Source organism: Panthera leo, chromosome A3 (assembly GCF_018350215.1).
Source record: "Panthera leo isolate Ple1 chromosome A3, P.leo_Ple1_pat1.1, whole genome shotgun sequence".
Lineage (NCBI taxonomy): Eukaryota > Metazoa > Chordata > Mammalia > Carnivora > Felidae > Panthera > Panthera leo.
Genome location: NC_056681.1, coordinates 26,740,720 through 26,756,950, shown reverse-complemented (window position 1 = coordinate 26,756,950; position 16,231 = coordinate 26,740,720). Strand labels below are relative to the sequence as shown.

At 50.3% G+C, this 16,231-nt stretch overlaps 2 protein-coding genes across 3 annotated transcripts in view; one reads left to right on the top strand and one right to left on the bottom strand.

The window, feature by feature from the left end:
* The window catches only part of TTLL9 (tubulin tyrosine ligase like 9), a 41,355-nt gene extending 34,744 nt beyond the window's left edge, over window positions 1-6,611 (top strand). For both annotated transcript variants that reach the window (XM_042931301.1, XM_042931300.1), the window contains exons 13-15: window positions 241-354; window positions 1,762-1,886; window positions 6,222-6,611. In XM_042931301.1, the coding sequence (XP_042787235.1) occupies window positions 241-354; window positions 1,762-1,886; window positions 6,222-6,298 (316 nt within the window). In that variant the 3' untranslated portion in view covers window positions 6,299-6,611. The remainder of the gene's footprint in view (window positions 1-240; window positions 355-1,761; window positions 1,887-6,221) is intronic.
* A 1,981-nt stretch (window positions 6,612-8,592) lies between these two features.
* PDRG1 (p53 and DNA damage regulated 1) lies at window positions 8,593-15,074 on the bottom strand. Its single transcript, XM_042931302.1, has 5 exons — window positions 14,889-15,074; window positions 13,192-13,267; window positions 12,113-12,187; window positions 10,120-10,200; window positions 8,593-9,521 (listed from the first exon to the last, which is right to left on the bottom strand). The coding sequence occupies exons 1-5, from the start codon at window positions 14,973-14,975 to the stop codon at window positions 9,439-9,441; spliced, it is 402 nt and encodes a 133-aa protein (XP_042787236.1). The 5' UTR covers window positions 14,976-15,074; the 3' UTR covers window positions 8,593-9,438.
* Between the last annotated feature and the right edge of the window lie 1,157 nt (window positions 15,075-16,231).

The following is a 16,231-nucleotide window of genomic DNA, read 5'->3' as shown; positions in this document are numbered from 1 at the left end:
CCACCCCCTCCAGCTTGCCTCGTTTGGGTACCACCTGGCCCCAGTGGGGATTTCAAGTTTGTGACAATTGTTTTCAAAAAGTTTTAGCCACTGAAACCTTTCTTCTAGTGGAAAAATGGAGACAGCAACCTTGGTTGAATTGAGGGTTGGGCCCAGGCACCCCATCTAGCCTCTCCATGAAATTCCAGGGTCCCCAGGGACCAGGCAACCCTAAGGCTCTCCATTCCCCTCCTTCCCCAGGTGGCTCCTGGAGGTCAACGCATCCCCATCGCTGACAGCCAGCAGCCAGGAGGACTATGAGCTCAAGACCTGCCTTCTGGAAGATACCCTGCATGTCGTGGACATGGAGGCCAGGTGAGGGAAGGCAGCCTCGCTCAGGCACCCCTGTATGTGACAGTTGGGGCTCCCATCAAGGAAGACAGAGAACTCAGAACCCTGGGACTTGAGTGGCCCTTAGAGATGGTTCGGGCCTGCTCACCATTTTACAGATGGACAAACTGAGATGTCCACACAGGGTTGGATCCTGGTCCAAGGACTCAGCCCTTTTGAGGCACAGCAGGGCCACCTATAGCCTTCTGAGATTCAGTCCAGCAGGATTTCCATGAGACCCTGGACTTCACCTGTCTAAGCCTGTTTTCTGGTCTGTAAAATGGGAAACCTCATGCTAACCCCCAGGATTGTTAAATTAATCTACTAAGATAATTTATTATAAAGTGCCTTGCTCATAGTAAGTGCTCAATAAGAGACTATCTACTGTTATTTTTTTTAATGTTTTTATTTATTTTTGAGACAGAGAGAGACAGAGCATGAGCAGGGGGAGGGGCAGAGAGAGAGGGAGACACAGAATCCGAAGCAGGCTCCAGGCTCTGAGCTGTCAGCACAGAGCCTGACACGGGGCTTGAACCCACAAACCATGAGATCATGACTTGTGCCAAAGTCAGACGCTTAACCGACTGAGCCACCCAGGCGCCCTGAGACTATCTACTGTTATAACGATGTGCATATGATGGGAAAACCCAGGGTCTGACTTCAGGAATGGCTGAATCCAGGTTCTCAGTCAGTATTGGTTGATTCCCTTTCTTTCCCTTTCTCTTTCTCCGTGACCCACCTCTTTCCTGTGTATTAGCTTTTTCCCAATTATTCCAGCAAAAGTTTGAGAGCTAACTCTCATTCTTATTGGTGGGGATTATGTCAATGCCTATCTCTGAACCAATCATTGTGACTCTGATTGCCTGGGCCTATATGTTGTGCCCATCTCCCAGCGGAGTAGGATCAGCCCTGAGCTGAGCCATGTGAGTGAGAGAGGGAGGAGTGGTTCTCAAAAAAACCCAAGGTACCCTGAGGCTGAAAGAAGCTGAAATGGCTGCTGAACAGGTAGAACCTCAAGTGTCCTCTGTATCTACCATCATTCATTCATTCAACAAACATTTGAGCTCCTACTATGTGCCAAGACCTGTGCCCCACACCGGGGACACAGTAAAGGACACAACAGACCTAGTCCCTGCCTTCCTGCAGTTTATAGTCTGGGAAGGACAGCAGACTTTAAGTATAAGCAGGTTCATGTTACCGAGGGCAAGGGTGGGGGCCTGGGGACAATATGGGAGACGACCCCTCTGAAACCTGGGAAATGGGTGAACAGAAGAAGAAATGCTGACAGCGTGGGCACGAGCAGGGTGCCGGGAGGGATCAGGAGCCTCGCCTGGGTCTTAGGGCTTCACCAGGTGCACCTTCATTAGCCCCTTGTATCTCCTGCCCATCTAGGCTCACAGGAAGGGAGAAGCGAGTGGGAGGCTTTGACCTCATGTGGAATGATGGCCCTGTCAGCCGAGAAGAGGGGGCTCCTGACCTGTCGGGGATGGGGAATTTTGTGACCAACACACACCTTGGTAAGTGGGGCCAGGTGGGGAGTGGGCACGGGGGATGTGTCATGAGAGGAGCCAGGTAGTCTAGGAGGCAGCTTGGCATAGTGGTTAGACCGTTTTAATTTGATCTACAATTTACCAGCTGTTGGACTTAACCTCTCTGTTCCTCATCTGTAAAATGGAGACAAAAGAGTTTTTATCTCAACATATGCCTAGAACGCCACCTGGCACATGGCAAGAGATATTATTCATCTATCAGGAGGTGGATTGCAAAAGGCTTAGGTGGAAAAGAACTCCAAAAATGTACAATGTGGTAAAAGAAATTAAGGACTTCAGGGCTTGACTTTAAACTTGGTTTTTAAAAAGTGAAAAATTTTCTTGATTATAAAAATTATTCACTCATTGTAGAGTATTTGAAAACTAAAAGGGAATAAAAAACCATCCAGACATAACCAGCTTCAACAATCTGTTGTATTTCCTTCCAGTTTTTCAAAAATGCCTATATTTATACTTTTTTCTTTACAACATTGGCATTGGGCTGGAGTTTTGAGTCCCACTTTTCCACATACTATATTCCATGTCATTCAACAATACTAATAAGAGCCTCTCTTTTGGAAACACTTTTTGGCCAGGTCCAAGCTTTACGTACATCATTTCATTTTTAGGCAGCTTGTATCATTTTATAGATGGAGAAATGGTCTCCAGGTGTTACATAACTTGCTGAAGGTCCCAGTTATAAGTGATGAGGAGTTGAACTCCAATCCCTCTTACTCTAAAACCTGAATGCTTGGGTGCTAGAAAATTCTATCCCTTAGCACAATTAAAAACAAAATTACTCTACAGCTGTAAAATATTCCAGCTTGTATATAGGTCAACCTTACTAAATCAATTTCTCCTAATTGAACATTTGGTATGATTCCAGTTTTTTTCTTTTATAAGTAATGCCATGCTGTGATGAACATCTTCTCACATCAAGCTCAGCTGAAATTCTGGCTATTTCTTTAGGACAGATTCCTAGAAGTAGAAGTACTGGGTCAAAGGGATGGACTTATTACAGCCAAATTGCTTTTTAGAAAGAGTACACAGATTTGCCTGCTCTGAATAAAACACACACACGCACACGCACACGCACACGCACACACACACAACACCACAAAAAACCTTTGTCAACTAGATGGGTAAAAAAGTAGATTTGTTTTTATGTGCATTCTGTTGATTACTGGTTATGTTGCAGAGTTTTTCAATTCGTATTTCTTCTTTTGTAAGCTGTCCATAGTCTTTATGCAGTTTTCAGTGGCTTGTTCTCTAAATTTATAAAGGCCTTGGATATCAATACATTGATGACATTACCCCTCTGTCAAATGTATTTATAAATATTTTCCTGAATTTGTTATTTGCTTTTTAAATTTTATTTAAGTGGCTTTTTTTTTTTTAATGAAAAGAAGTTTTAAATCTTTTTTTAGGGTTTGATAGGATTTAGGATTGAGTTTGGCTACAAGCAACTGAAAAGCCAAATAATAGTTACACAGAAAGGGAATGATCTGTTTTGAGCCACAGGATGTCTTGGGGTAGGTGACAGGGCTGACACAATGGATGCAAAATGCCCCCAGAGACCCAGCGCTTTCTTCTCTCCACTTGGCTACACTTAGTGGGTTGCCTTGGTGCTCATGCTTGTTGCCTCATGGTTACAACATGGCTGCTCCTACTCCAGACACTGTGTCTTCGTCCCAGGCAGGAAGAAGCAGGAAGGCCCAAGGGCCAAGGCTTTTCCTTCAAGATTTGACTCTTTATTCCAAAAGGGAAACCCTCCCAGGGCTGACATCTTATGGGCAAGAACTGGGTCACATGGCCACCCCAGCTGCAAGGAAGCCTGGAGTGTCGATTAATTTGCTTGAGAAAGGAGAGGAGAGGGGATTTATGAAAGGCTTTTCTACAGCAGTGCCACCTTGTGTTGTTGCAAGATGACTCTACAGAGCTTTCAAGCTTTGATGTGCATATATATAATCATCTGGAAATCTTGTTAAAATGCAGATTACGATTCAGTAGGTTTGGGATGCGGGCCTAACATTCTGCCTTTCTAACAAGCTCCCAGGTGATGCTCTCCTAGTTGACTGTTGCTATGTAACAAACAAACTCTCCCCAAACCTAGAGGCTTAAAACAACTTCTGTCCCATTTGCTGATTCTTCAGGTCTCGCCTGGGGTCATTCATAAGGCTGCAGGCACCCGGCTGATTCACTGAGACACAAGGCCTAGAAGAGCCTCATTCGCACGGGTGGTGGTTGTGACGCTGGCTGTCAGCGGGGCCTCTCTTTCCAGGTGGCCACTCATCCTCCAGCAGCCCAGCCCTGGCTTCTTCCCATGGTAGTCTCACGTTCCAAGAAGGTGGGAGACCTAGCAAAGCCCCCTGAGGCCTAGGCTCAGAAGTCCCACGGTGTAGTGTCATTCCGTCACAATCCATTAGTCAAAGCTGCTGTAGCCCAGATTCACAGGGCAAGGAAATGGAGCCCTCCACTGGGTCAAGGAGCGGCAGTCACCTTGCAGGAAGGCGTGCATATAGGAATGGAAGGAGTTGTTGCAGCCATCTTTGGCAACCATCTGCCTCAGATATTAATGCTGCTTATCCCTGGACCCTGTCTGAGTCGCAAAGATGCAGAACAGTGGCTCTCCATCTTGGCCGCTATAGGAATTATGCTGGAGCTTTCAAAAGTACTAATGTCTGCTGAAGGTAAAGATACAGTTGATCTGGCCCTTAGGAGTTTAAAAAAAATTTTTTTTTTAACGTTTATTTATTTTTGAGACAGAGAGAGACAGAGCATGAACGGGGGAGGGTCAGAGAGAGGGAGACACAGAATCTGAAAGAGGCTCCAGGCTCCGAGCTGTCAGCACAGAGCCCGACACGGGGCTCGAACTCACCGACTGTGAGATCATGACCTGAGCCGAAGTCGGACGCTTAACCGACTGAGCCACCCAGGCGCCCCTGGCCCTTAGGAGTTTTAAAAGGTCCCAGCTGACTAAAGCACAGCCTAGTTGAGAGCCCCTGCTTTAGAAGTCTCTAGAATAATCCCCAAGTCTCCAGTCGAGCGTCTGGGTGCGAGCACAAGAGAAGCTGGTCGAGTTGGGAAGAGCCTGGATGAAATGAAGGGTTGAAGGGTCTCCGGGTGAAAAGATCAGCAGGTAACTCAGAGATGAGTCTAGAACTCCAACAAGAGGCTTGCATTGGACACAAAGATTTGGGAGTTATGAAGGAACCAGGTAGTTCCATGGAACTCACTTTGGAAAACCCTGGGGACGCATATAGTGGGCCTCAGCTCAATGAAGCCTTGATAATCAGTTGAGTACCCAGGAGGCTCTGGGGTGCTGAGAGGGCAGATGCCTCCAGGTCAGTAGTTGTGGCCACAGCGATGCAGTCATTCAGCCAGCATCTGTGAGCGCCATCAGTGTGCCTGGCACAACTAAAGGACCGTGGTGCTGCCTCACAGACCAGCCGTGAGAACAAACGAGAAGCGGGTAACGCCGTGAAGGTGCTGAGAGGAGGTGTCTCAGAAGCTCCTGTCGGCCTCTCAGCATGGATTGCCTGGGACACCCTGCCAGGAGTAGGGGCCACTTGCGGGGAAAATTCCTCTCTTAACCACTTGTGCCTGCCATATGGGGTTGGGTAAGGAAGGGAAGGAAGCTAACGTTTAACCTGTTAGGTACCAGGCACTATGCTAGCATGCAATGTTTTCACCAAGCGAAGCCAAGAGGAAAGGTAGTGTGGGGTAGTGGTTAAGAGCGTGGCCTGTCTGTGCTGACAGTGCAGGGCCTGCTTGGGATTCTCTCTCTCTCTCTCTCTCTCTCTCTCTCTCTCCGCCTCTCTCTCTCTGCCCCTCCCCTGCTCACACTCTCTCTCAAAATTAAAAAAAAAAAAAAAAAGAACTTGGCCTCTGGAGCTAGATCTGGGTTCGAGTCTCAGTTCTGCTACTTGCGGTATGATTCGAAGCAAATTTCTTACCCTGTCTGAAACTCAGTTTTCTTCTACACGTCATTCCTGTGAAGGCTCAGCAAGTTCATCCGCATTCAGCACCGGGGTTGAATGTTACCTTTTTCTGGTGATCCTTACATTCAGTCCACAAAGCAGGTATCCTGGTTGATTGATGAGAAAGCGATGCTCAACAGGGGAGAATGATCTGCTTGAGGGCGTGCAGTTCAGGAGTGGAGTCGGGACAAAAAACACAGGGAAAAACACAGGCCATCCGGAGTTGCACGACTCCTGCGGGCCCTCCCTCTTCCAGGAAGTGGGAGCACAGGCCCCTCCACGCCCCCCATGTCTCCTCTACCAAGGACAGGCCATCCCAGCTAACACTCCATTTCCCTTCCAGGCTGTGTCAACGATCGGAAAAAACAGCTGAGGCAACTGTTCCGCTCCCTTCAAAGCCAGAAGAAAGCCTCCAGTTAGTCCCCGCGGTGGGGAGGAAAGCGACCCTGGGAGGTGCCAGCACAGTCCTCTCCCCCCTCTTTCCAGCACAGCGGTGCCTCCAAGCACTCACCTCCCTCCCTCTGGCCTGGCAGCAGCATTGCTGCTTACTGCTTGTTCCACGTCCCCTGGATGCCCCCACCTGGGCACCTCTGCACCAGGAGACGGCCAATCCCTGGGACTAGATGCGTATTAACCTTGAGGGATTGGCCTGGCCATCGGGCCTGACAAGGACAACCGCAGCAAGTTCTGCTACCCCAGAGAGATCCTGTCTAATAAATGAGAACAGACCTCACTCGGAGTCACTGGGCACTGGGCCTGGCTCAGGGCATGATGCTGACCGGAGCCAGGCCCTCCTGGCTTTGAGCCTTTGATGTCTTGAAGGTCAGTGCTTAAAACAAGCCTTCAGGAGCAAGGGGTCAGGGGCTAGGGAACTGGTCTTAAGGTGTGCTTGCAAAGCAAGCACTTACTGGATTACTGGGGGTCTGGGGAAAGGCTGAGCCCTAAATACACCTTTCCCTCCATGCAACACCCTGACTTGGCGTGTCAGGAATTCATGGAGCTCCCCTGACCATCTTGACATCAACAGGCCAGAGCATCCTTGTTTTTCAAGTGGACAAGGTAAGGATCGGGAAGGCCAAGCTGCTTAGCGAGGGTCTCTGCAAAGGTGCACTTAGGAGGCAGCTAGGTGATGTGGGGCCTCTACGCACCTTCCCGAGGTTGGGAGCTGAGCTTTTTAAGCCAGAAGGCCTTGGCCTGGCCAGCAACGGGATACGGCTTGGGGAGTTGGGCGCAAATCAAAGTTCTGCATTCTCTACACATTCCACCATTCCTAAGCCTCCTGTTGGTTTAAGAGAGACTGCAGCAGAGTGGGCTGTGGGCAAATTGCTCCACGGGGGACTGCCTAGGAGAGCCCAGGCAGCTCCCGCTGCAACTCTCCCCACTGCAGGACAGTTCTTTTGGCTGCAAATAGCAGAAGGGGAAGGGGAAGGGATTTTGGGAAGGAAAAATACCGGCAGACCCAAGAAGTGAACCAGCCGGCCTTGGGAAGGCCAGAAGCTAGGCCACTCTGGGCCTCCTGCCTCAGAGCGTGGGAACCTCCTTCCACCCATGTGACTGAGGCAAGGCCAGACAGCCCTGGACACAGGTTCCTCATTTCCAGGACAGCCAACCTGACCGACTCCTTTGGCCAAGCGTCCACCCTGCCACACAGGCAGGGACAATGTTCAGACAGAAGTCACGCGCCAGGCACACCTATCAGACAGCAGCTACCGGGGCGAATGCTCCGGTCCCTTTTTTACATTTTTATGTAATATGTACTACAAAGGTGAGGTGTCCTTCTCTTTCACCCTTGTGCTCCAACCCGGCAGTTTCTGTCTTGGGGAGGGAACCATACAGTGTTTGCACACAGATTATTGGCTTATGAGACCCTGCTCTGGCGTCTTGCTTTTCTCACTTACTCTACCCTGGAACTTGCTCCCAATCAGTGCACAGCAAGCTTCCTTATCCCTGATTGTGGGTGTAGACTATTACCCTGTCTGGAGCTGTTGACTCCTTTAACTAGTCTACTATGGATGGACAAATAGCTTCCAATTCTACCTCCCCACTTTAGGACCATGATGGGGAAAACAATGTAATTCTACTTTTAAAACTCAGGAAGATGCATGGGGCGCCTGGGTGGTGTAGTCGGTTAAGCGTCCGACTTCAGCCAGGTCACGATCTCGCAGTCCGTGAGTTCGAGCCCCGCGTCAGGCTCTGGGCTGATGGCTCGGAGCCTGGAGCCTGTTTCCGATTCTGTGCCTCCCTCTCTCTTTGCCCCTCCCCGTTCATGCTCTGTCTCTGTCCCAAAAATAAATAAAAAACGTTGAAAAATTTAAAAAAAAAATAAAATAAAATAAAAAAATAAAACTCAGGAAGATGCAAAATTGTAGGTATGGGGCCAAATTTGGCTTATGTAGGGTATTTTGTTGGCCAAAACCTAAGTCTTTAAAACTCTTCTGTATTAGTGATGTTTAAAAGGCAGGAGATTCAATTTAAAAATCCAGATTTCTAGCTCCTCTTGAAAAAAAGTAACATCTGGACATACCAGCCTGTGTTCCCACGTAATCATCGGCTGGAGCCAAGTGCAGTGAGGGGACCGGGTGAGGCGTGCCCGCTCCGTGTTACCAGTGTTGGTACTGGCGGTCTAGTCCTGCTAGCATTTCAAGGCTGGTGGCGTCCTAAAGGCAGCGTGGCCTCGATTAAGGACCAAATGAGGTAAAGAACAGAAGCTACTATTCATTCGTCCAGGAAACATTTATTAAGCTCAGTGACATGAAAGACAGCGTGCTGCCTCACAGCACATTAGGATCTGAGACCAGCGAAGGCAGGCCGGAACCCTGAGTGGCGCTGACCCAGGCCCCGCCTTCAGAGGTGGCAGAGGGCCTCGTGAAGAGGCAGCTCCCCCACCCGTCCCTGGTGCGGGACTCTGCAAGGCCTTCCTGACTAAAAGACAGGTGCAAGAGTTTGATAAGCAGCACCCACTCTGGGCTCCATTCTGGGGGCAAGCAGGAAAAAAGGGTCAAAGTGGAGGTGGTGCTGGGGGAGTGGTGTGTCTGGCCCACAGATGGCTGTGGTGAACTACGAAACACTGATTCGGCCTTTCATTCAGAAACCACCTGTGAGCCTCCTGCTTTATTCCAATTCCACTACATGCTGCTTGAGAATGCCTCTCTTCTGGAGAGGAATGCAGGAATGATGCTCCCCGACGTCCGGGGCCCATCTGAACAGGGGCCCTTGTTAAAAGTGCCTGTTGTGGCCATTCTCACACCCCCACAGGCGCTGCCCCCCACTCAGCACTGGTGGCTGCCAGGGCCTATCAATGGGCCTTGTGTCCATCCAGCCCCAGCAGTCAGCCCCAGCAGACACTGGCAGAATGAGGGCTCCCTCCTGCCATCACGGAGAGCCAATCCCCCCAGACAAAGGCTTTTCATGGGGCAGATCTTCTTTACATCTTAAAGTGTAAAGACGCCCATCTTCTAGCAGGGTGGATCGTGTCCTTGCAGGTTTCAAAGCTGGAGTCCTGGGTCCTCCATGACCTCAGGGGGGATGATGTCCTAGGTCCCCCATCTCATTCTTGAATTTCATCCTTTTAAAATGATCTTGAGAGCTTTAAGCTCATCCTGGTTGAGGGGATTCAGGTTAAAACCCTTCAGCTCTGGTTTGCCTAAAGGGAGAAAACAATCCATCAGCTAGTTGGGCCTCCTGTTGTCCAACTCCTGCTGGCCCTGGAGTCAGGCCCAGGAAAGGGGCTTATGCTGCATTCGTGTTGCCAAACACTTGGCCTTGAGGTCTGACAGGGAAGGGCCTCAAATTCTGCAATGCATTGGACGAGGCACAGGAGTCACCAAGAACCTGACTCTGCTGCCCAGAAACCTCCAGATTTCTGCCAGACCTGTGACCAATCTGGAGGGGTTAGGTTTACCCAGAAATTTAGCTCTGGCCTTAACCACCTGACTGAGGCCCTCTGAGTGCCCTGAGTCAGAGCTATCCTGCTTCTTATACCATGCCTAGGATTTCCTGTGAGATAGCCCAGGCTGTTCCTTGTGCCTGGAAAAGGACTCATGACAGGAATAAGACCCCACGACCTTCCTTGTTCATTCCATCTCTGGGTGGCTACAACTACCGTCCCTGCCCACAGCTTCAGCACCGCTCGCTTGCTGCCCAGGCCTCTGCCCGCCTGGGAGAGGCTTCCACCCTGCTCTGCAAAGTCCATGCTGACAGTCCTCTCTCTTCCTAGTTTCCATTTCCCACCAGGCCAATACCTTGGGCCTCAAAGAGGCGGTTGACCTTCACTTTAAGTTGTTTGCGGAGTTTCTCTATTTCTTTATCCAGATGGTCCTGATCTGAAAAAAAAGAGGTGGGCAGAGGATGAGGTTATACCACAGACAGACCCACCCAAAGGGAGAAGCCATCCGCTTCTCCCCCCACTCCTTGAGATCAAGGGCTCCTGGCATTCGGGAAGAAGGGGACTTGAGAGACCAACTGAGGAAGGAAGTAAAGCCTACAGAAGGGATGCGATCTGCCCAAGATGGTCGAGTAAGCCCAGGACAGGACTGAGCACTCGCCTCTCCGTTCACTGACCTATTTTCATATGCAAAGTACCTTGGGCTGCTCAGTGGGTGGGGAAGGCAATATGGGACTTTAGGTCACCCTCCCACAATGAAATCACAGAAAATTCAAACATCAAACCAGAGTGAAGAAGATGGTTAGGAAAAGCATGGCTAAGGAGTTTTACAAACCTAACTCCATCAATGCGAGGGGTTTTTAGGTAACAGGACTGTGGTAACACGTGACCTAAACAATCAATGGATAGGCCCGATGCTCGGGCTTAACCTAATTAACCCCGGTGAACAGAAACAGTTATCTTTGCCAAGACTGTTCATACCTTAGGGCACACTGCATTATGAGAAGTAGACGCCACAATGTTTGGTGACACCACTGCCTAATGTCACCAAACGACCACCTGCTGGTTTGTCTTCCCCACAGATTTTCATTCTTTCCGGTGGGGAGAAGGCCTGGGCAGCGGTTCTAGTGCTCCTGGTAAACGAGCGACGCTAGGCCCTCAGGGGCTTGGTTAGCTTGGGAGGACCCGGAGAACCAGCGACAATCATGTCCCAGAACCCCTCGAGGTATGGTGACAAGACCGTATCTGTGGACCAAGACAGCTGAGGACCAGATCCTGAACCCAGGCAAGCAACCCCCTCTGAAAGCTTAGCCTGAATGAACTGTGGCCACCACCCAAGTGCAATGACGACTCTTAATTTTATAACCATAGTATCACTGTACATTTTTCAAAAGCGCAGTCAGAAACTTCTTTAAGCTGTTCTAGTCTCCTTTGCTAAAATTTTACTTCAACAGCGCTAGGGAGACTCTGCCTTCAGGGACGGGCGACATTGCTGGTCCTCTTGGTCTATACATTTTCCAAGGGTCGAGAGAGAAAAAACTATGCATAATCTTTCCTTTTCCCAGGCAAGGACCCATTTGCAGCTTGACTTTTTGCCGTTATGCTCCTACAAAGAGCCTCCAGGGTCGTGGCTATGAAGATCTGAGTACATGCTAAGTGCCCAGGCTGCAGCAGACCCCGGAGGCTCACTCTCTCCAGACCTCCATTTTCAATGCAGTCTCTACTACAGGGGACCTGAAAAATAAAGAGCTCACTCTGCCAGGCTCCCTTCAAGCGACGGGTGGCCACATGACTTAGTTCTGGCCAATGAGATGTCCGAAGTCTCTACAGAGGACAGCCTTACTTTGAAACAGAAAGCAAGGCCATACATGGAGCAGGCCCTCTGCCTTTCCTACAGCCTGGCATGAGGACACGAGGCCTGCAATGACCACACCGCCACCACGAGAATACGTGAGGGTGACCTTGCTGTGAGCAGCAGTGCCAGTCCTGGACTGCCTGCCTCTGGACAACTACTGAGGAGAAAAACAGAACCAGGTTTCCTGAAGCCTCGGTTTGTTGGGTCTTCTGTATTTGTGGCACAAACTGTTTCTCACTGGTAAACAAGCACTAGGCTAAGTACATATACTGTTTTATCCCACCTTCACAAGTGTGCTACAGAGATGCGTCCCCCCCTTTAGAGATGAGAAGTAGCTCAGAGTGGCAGAGCAGGGACTCAAACCCACACCTACCTGAACCCTGTAACACAGCTGCCTCTCCTCAAATGGCCCAAAGCCTGACTCTCACTCAGTTCTGGGTTACGATTGGCGCTGGTGGGGGAGATGTGTCCCTGACTCATCCCCAGAAGGCCTTACCTTTCTCAATCATCTCCTTCGTCTGAGGGTGAGGCATCCTGATGAACATGTTCCCGAAGCAAACCATCACATCTTCTGAAAGGGCAAATGGTCACTCTTTCAACAAATATTTTGGAGCACCTACTCCCTTGACAGGCATTGTCTGAGATGCTGACAACACAGTAGAACGAGACAAAGTTTCTGCCCTCACAGAGCTTATGTTACGGTGGAGGAGAAAGAATAAATAAGCAAAGATAGGACCTGTCAGACCCTGATAAGTCTAAGTACTCCACAGAAAAATAAAGCAGGGTAAGACGATGGGGAATGTCAGAGTAGGGGACAAACTTGTCATTGGTATTAGGTGGTCCGAGAAGACCTCAATGATCATGTGACATCTGGGCACAGACTTGAAGAAAGTGGGTGTGAGCCCTGCAGACATCTGGGGAAAGAGTGAGCAAGGCAGAGGAAACAGGAACAGCAAGACCAGGGTGAATGGAGTCGATGAGCGAGGGAGAACAGGAGAGGAGAGGATGTTGGAGAGTTCTAGGCAGTCTTACAGGACTCCGCCTTTTACTCTGGTGAGATGAGAAGCAATGAGCAGGTTTTAGGCTTTCTGGTGCACTTTAAACCCTGGGCCTGGCCTCTGCCCATCTTTCCAGCCACATCACACACTGCCCCCCCCCCCCCCCCACCGCTTACTTTGTCTTACCCACCTGTCTTCATCTGAAAAGCCCTCAACCCCTCCTCCAACACCCACCTCATGTCCAATTCCTTCCTCAGCTTTCTCACAACTTCCAATTATGTGTTTATGCTGTTTTATCTGTAAGGGCACAAGGGCAGGAACTTCACTGTGTCCATAACCCCCACCCAGCACCTTCCTAGTGCCATCAGTGAGCCAGCAACTAACCCCCATCATGGAGATGAGCCGCTGAAACCCTGAGCCACAGTCCGTGTCAGACCTGCAACACTTTCTCCCTCATCTCCACAGGCTGTGTCACACACGTGGGGCTTCCTGACTTGTCTTTGTTACAGATAAGTTGAAAGCCTTAGAAGGAAGATAGAACAGGCCTCCAGAGCCCAGTGATGAAATCCTGACTTACCGGAGAGGCTGAGATCCTTCTGCAGAGCCCGCAGGCCCTCCCGGTTCTGATTCCTTTTGGTGTCCAGATCCACAATCTGCAAAGCACAGGGGTAGGAGGGAACTCAGCTCCCTCTTGCCCCAAACCATTACCTTCCAACAGACCAGAGGCTTTTAAAACTCAACAGACACAAGGCATTATCCCTGGGTTTCTTCCAATGTCATGCCCAAAACACACTGATGTGCAAATGTACTTCTCCTATTCAGTTTCCAGGTCCTTAAAGACAATACTCCGTGTAGGTGCTGTCCCCACAGAGAAGGTGCTGGGGAAAAGTTCGCTGACTAAATGGGTAACTTATTATTCACTGGAGTGCTAGTTCTCAAGCTGCAGAGCATTTCAGAATCACCATGGCAGTAGAAACCGCTCCCTGGACAAGTCCCTTCAGCTGATGCTGACCTAGTATCAGGAGAAGGCCAACAATCCTGGACTGCAATAGCAGGGGTGGGGGCACTGAAACAGTGCTAACAACACAAAAGCGACTAAGGAAGTGAGGAGACGCTACGGTATCCTTCTGGAGAGCCCTGGCTCTGGAGCCACGATACCCAGGTTTGAATCCTGTTGCCCGCCACGAGCTGTGTAACTTCACCTTCGGAGAAATGGAGATATGAATAGCACTTAGCTCATACGTTATTGAGCCAGGAACTAAATGAGTTCGCATAGTCCTTGACACACAGTAAGTACTCGGCAAATTTTAATCGCTTCTTTATTATTATCATCCAGCACACCCTGATGCAGTGTTTCATTTAATGGGCACTTATTCATCCAAGTCTTCCCCTTCTCAGTAAACACCCGACCAGTCATCCAATTATTCTAACTGGAGACGAGTCATGAATCACTCTTCACTCCTCCCACTCCCTCACCCCCATATGTAACCACATCAAGGCCTACTAAAGCCCCAAAATATACCTCTGACCCATTCGCTTGTCTCCATCACCACCAGCTAGAGCCAAACCCATCTCTTGCCTGAACCTTGGCAGTGGCTCCTCACAGACCACCCCCCATGCCCCCCTATATTTTGTGCTCCACACACCAGCCAGAGAAACTCTTTTAAAGCCTAAATCCAATTACATCATCCTTCCTCCCCCCATCATGTCCCTTCAAACCCTCAACGCTTAAATTAGCACAAGACCCAAGATCCAGACTTCCAGGTCAGGTCTACAAGGCCCTCCACGACCAAGGCCCCACTTCTCCTCCAGCGTCCCCACCTGCCCAATCACAAGACCACTCTTTTCTCTTTCTCTTGTCCCGAGAGCCTTGGCCAAGGCAGAGCACCCACAGTCAGTGGGGCGAGGCAGCAGGAACTGCCCTTTGAAAAAGATGTTCAGGTAAACCTACGAAAGAGGTAACGGCTCGGGATCCCGAGGGCACGGCGAGGGACGGAGAAAGGATGGGCACAGGGAGTCTCTGGCACAGAGCAGGCGCCCACTTAACACGTGCTAATAAATGCGTGAAGCGAGGCGCCGTCACAGGCGTCTGGTCCACCTTACCTTACCGCCGCCCCACGTCTGTAGTCACAGCCGTGAGCCCACCAGCCCAGGTCAGCCCACTGCGAGCCCCCGCTGGAGCCGGATTCCGCGCCCAGCGCGCGGCCTTAGGGCGCTCGCCGCCAGGCCCCAACCGCCGAACCCCAGCCCCAGCGCCTCGGACCGGCCTCCTACCTGTCGCTTGTCCGCCAGCACCTCCTCGGCGAGCTCTTCCACCTCCACCAGGTACCGAAGCACCCGTTCCGCCTCGGGTGACAGCATGCCCACCACCTCCGACACCACTCCACTCGGCTCGGCTGCGACACAGCTCAAATTCCGTTCGGGCTCCGCTTCGGCTGCGCATGCGCACGCGCAAGCGCCGCCCGGGCAGGCCTTCCGGCGGGCATGCGCAATTAAAAGAACTGTGTCGCGCAGGCTCCAACACTCGAGAGAGAGGCGGGCCTAGCTTTGGGGGCGGGACTGGAACGCCCCCTGCAGGCCCAGAGCGCCTAGCGTGCAGCGCTGCCTTTGAACCCACCTGCCTGTCTTTCTCTATTTGTTGAGCACCTACTAGGCGCCAGGCAGTTTTAGGTGCTGAGGGCGCAGCAGTGAACGAAACACAGTCTCTGTCCTCATGCAACGTCATCCTAGTGGGAAACACCGACAATTCATGACAAAAGATATAATTACATACTATGGTGTTTGGGAGTAATAAAATCATTCTTCCCCTGTTTCAGGAACACTAAGAAGGAAGAAGGTCCATGTGTCAGAGTGGCTTATATTTAATCTCTGACACCTTCAGTTTCCAATTTATAAAAATGGGAGTGAATAAAATTCTCCCTCATTGTGTCTCTGCCGGATCAGAAGGAGGTAGGCATCATTTTAAAAATTCAGCTTTCACCAGTATTCATCGAGCCCCTGTCTTAGGCCCAATGTTCAGAGTAGTTGACCTAGACCCAGGGAAGGGGCTGGAAAACCATGTGCAGTGAACAATGAAGTGCCAGCTCAGAAAAGAAGTTCTGTAAGTGTTAGAAAGCAAATCGGTGTGGGCCATAGGTTTGGAAGGATGTCCAAGAAAAGGCAGGCAGGTGGAACATGGCTGCCACTCAGAACTAGAAGGTTCCCTAGAGATCTTCATGCCTGAAACCCTCATTGTACAGCTGAGAAAAACTGAGGCCCAGAGAGGAGTGAGGACCTTACACAGCCAACAGCCGACCTAGGATTCTGACCTCCTGCCTCCCTGATTCCAGCTTTTTATTCTCTCCTTTGGCCCCTGGTAACCAAACCCCTTAATGTCCGTTGCCTCACTTGAATTTCACAATTTTTTGTACAGATAGGTTATTACTGCCCATTTCATAGCTGCAAAGTGAGGCCAGGAGAAGCACAATGCCCTGTCACACAGAAAATCGGGAACAAATGTGTGTCTAGAAGCATTCTGGTCTCCATACCACAACTGTCTTTGGATCCTGGGGGAAAAAACTCCCCCCACCCCAGATTGTGGCCCCAGAAGCCCCACCTCCTCTTTGCCTGGCCTTTGG

Bases quoted from the DNA above. Each gene is read 5' to 3' on its own strand.
- PDRG1 (XM_042931302.1), bottom strand. From the start codon at position 14,975: ATGCTGTCACCCGAGGCGGAACGGGTGCTTCGGTACCTGGTGGAGGTG. The intron at 13,268-14,888 runs GTAGGAGGCCGG...TGTGCTTTGCAG, and splicing joins TGCTGGCGGACAAGCGACAG to ATTGTGGATCTGGACACCAA. The intron at 12,188-13,191 runs GTAAGTCAGGAT...TTGCCCTTTCAG, and splicing joins GAAGGATCTCAGCCTCTCCG to AAGATGTGATGGTTTGCTTC.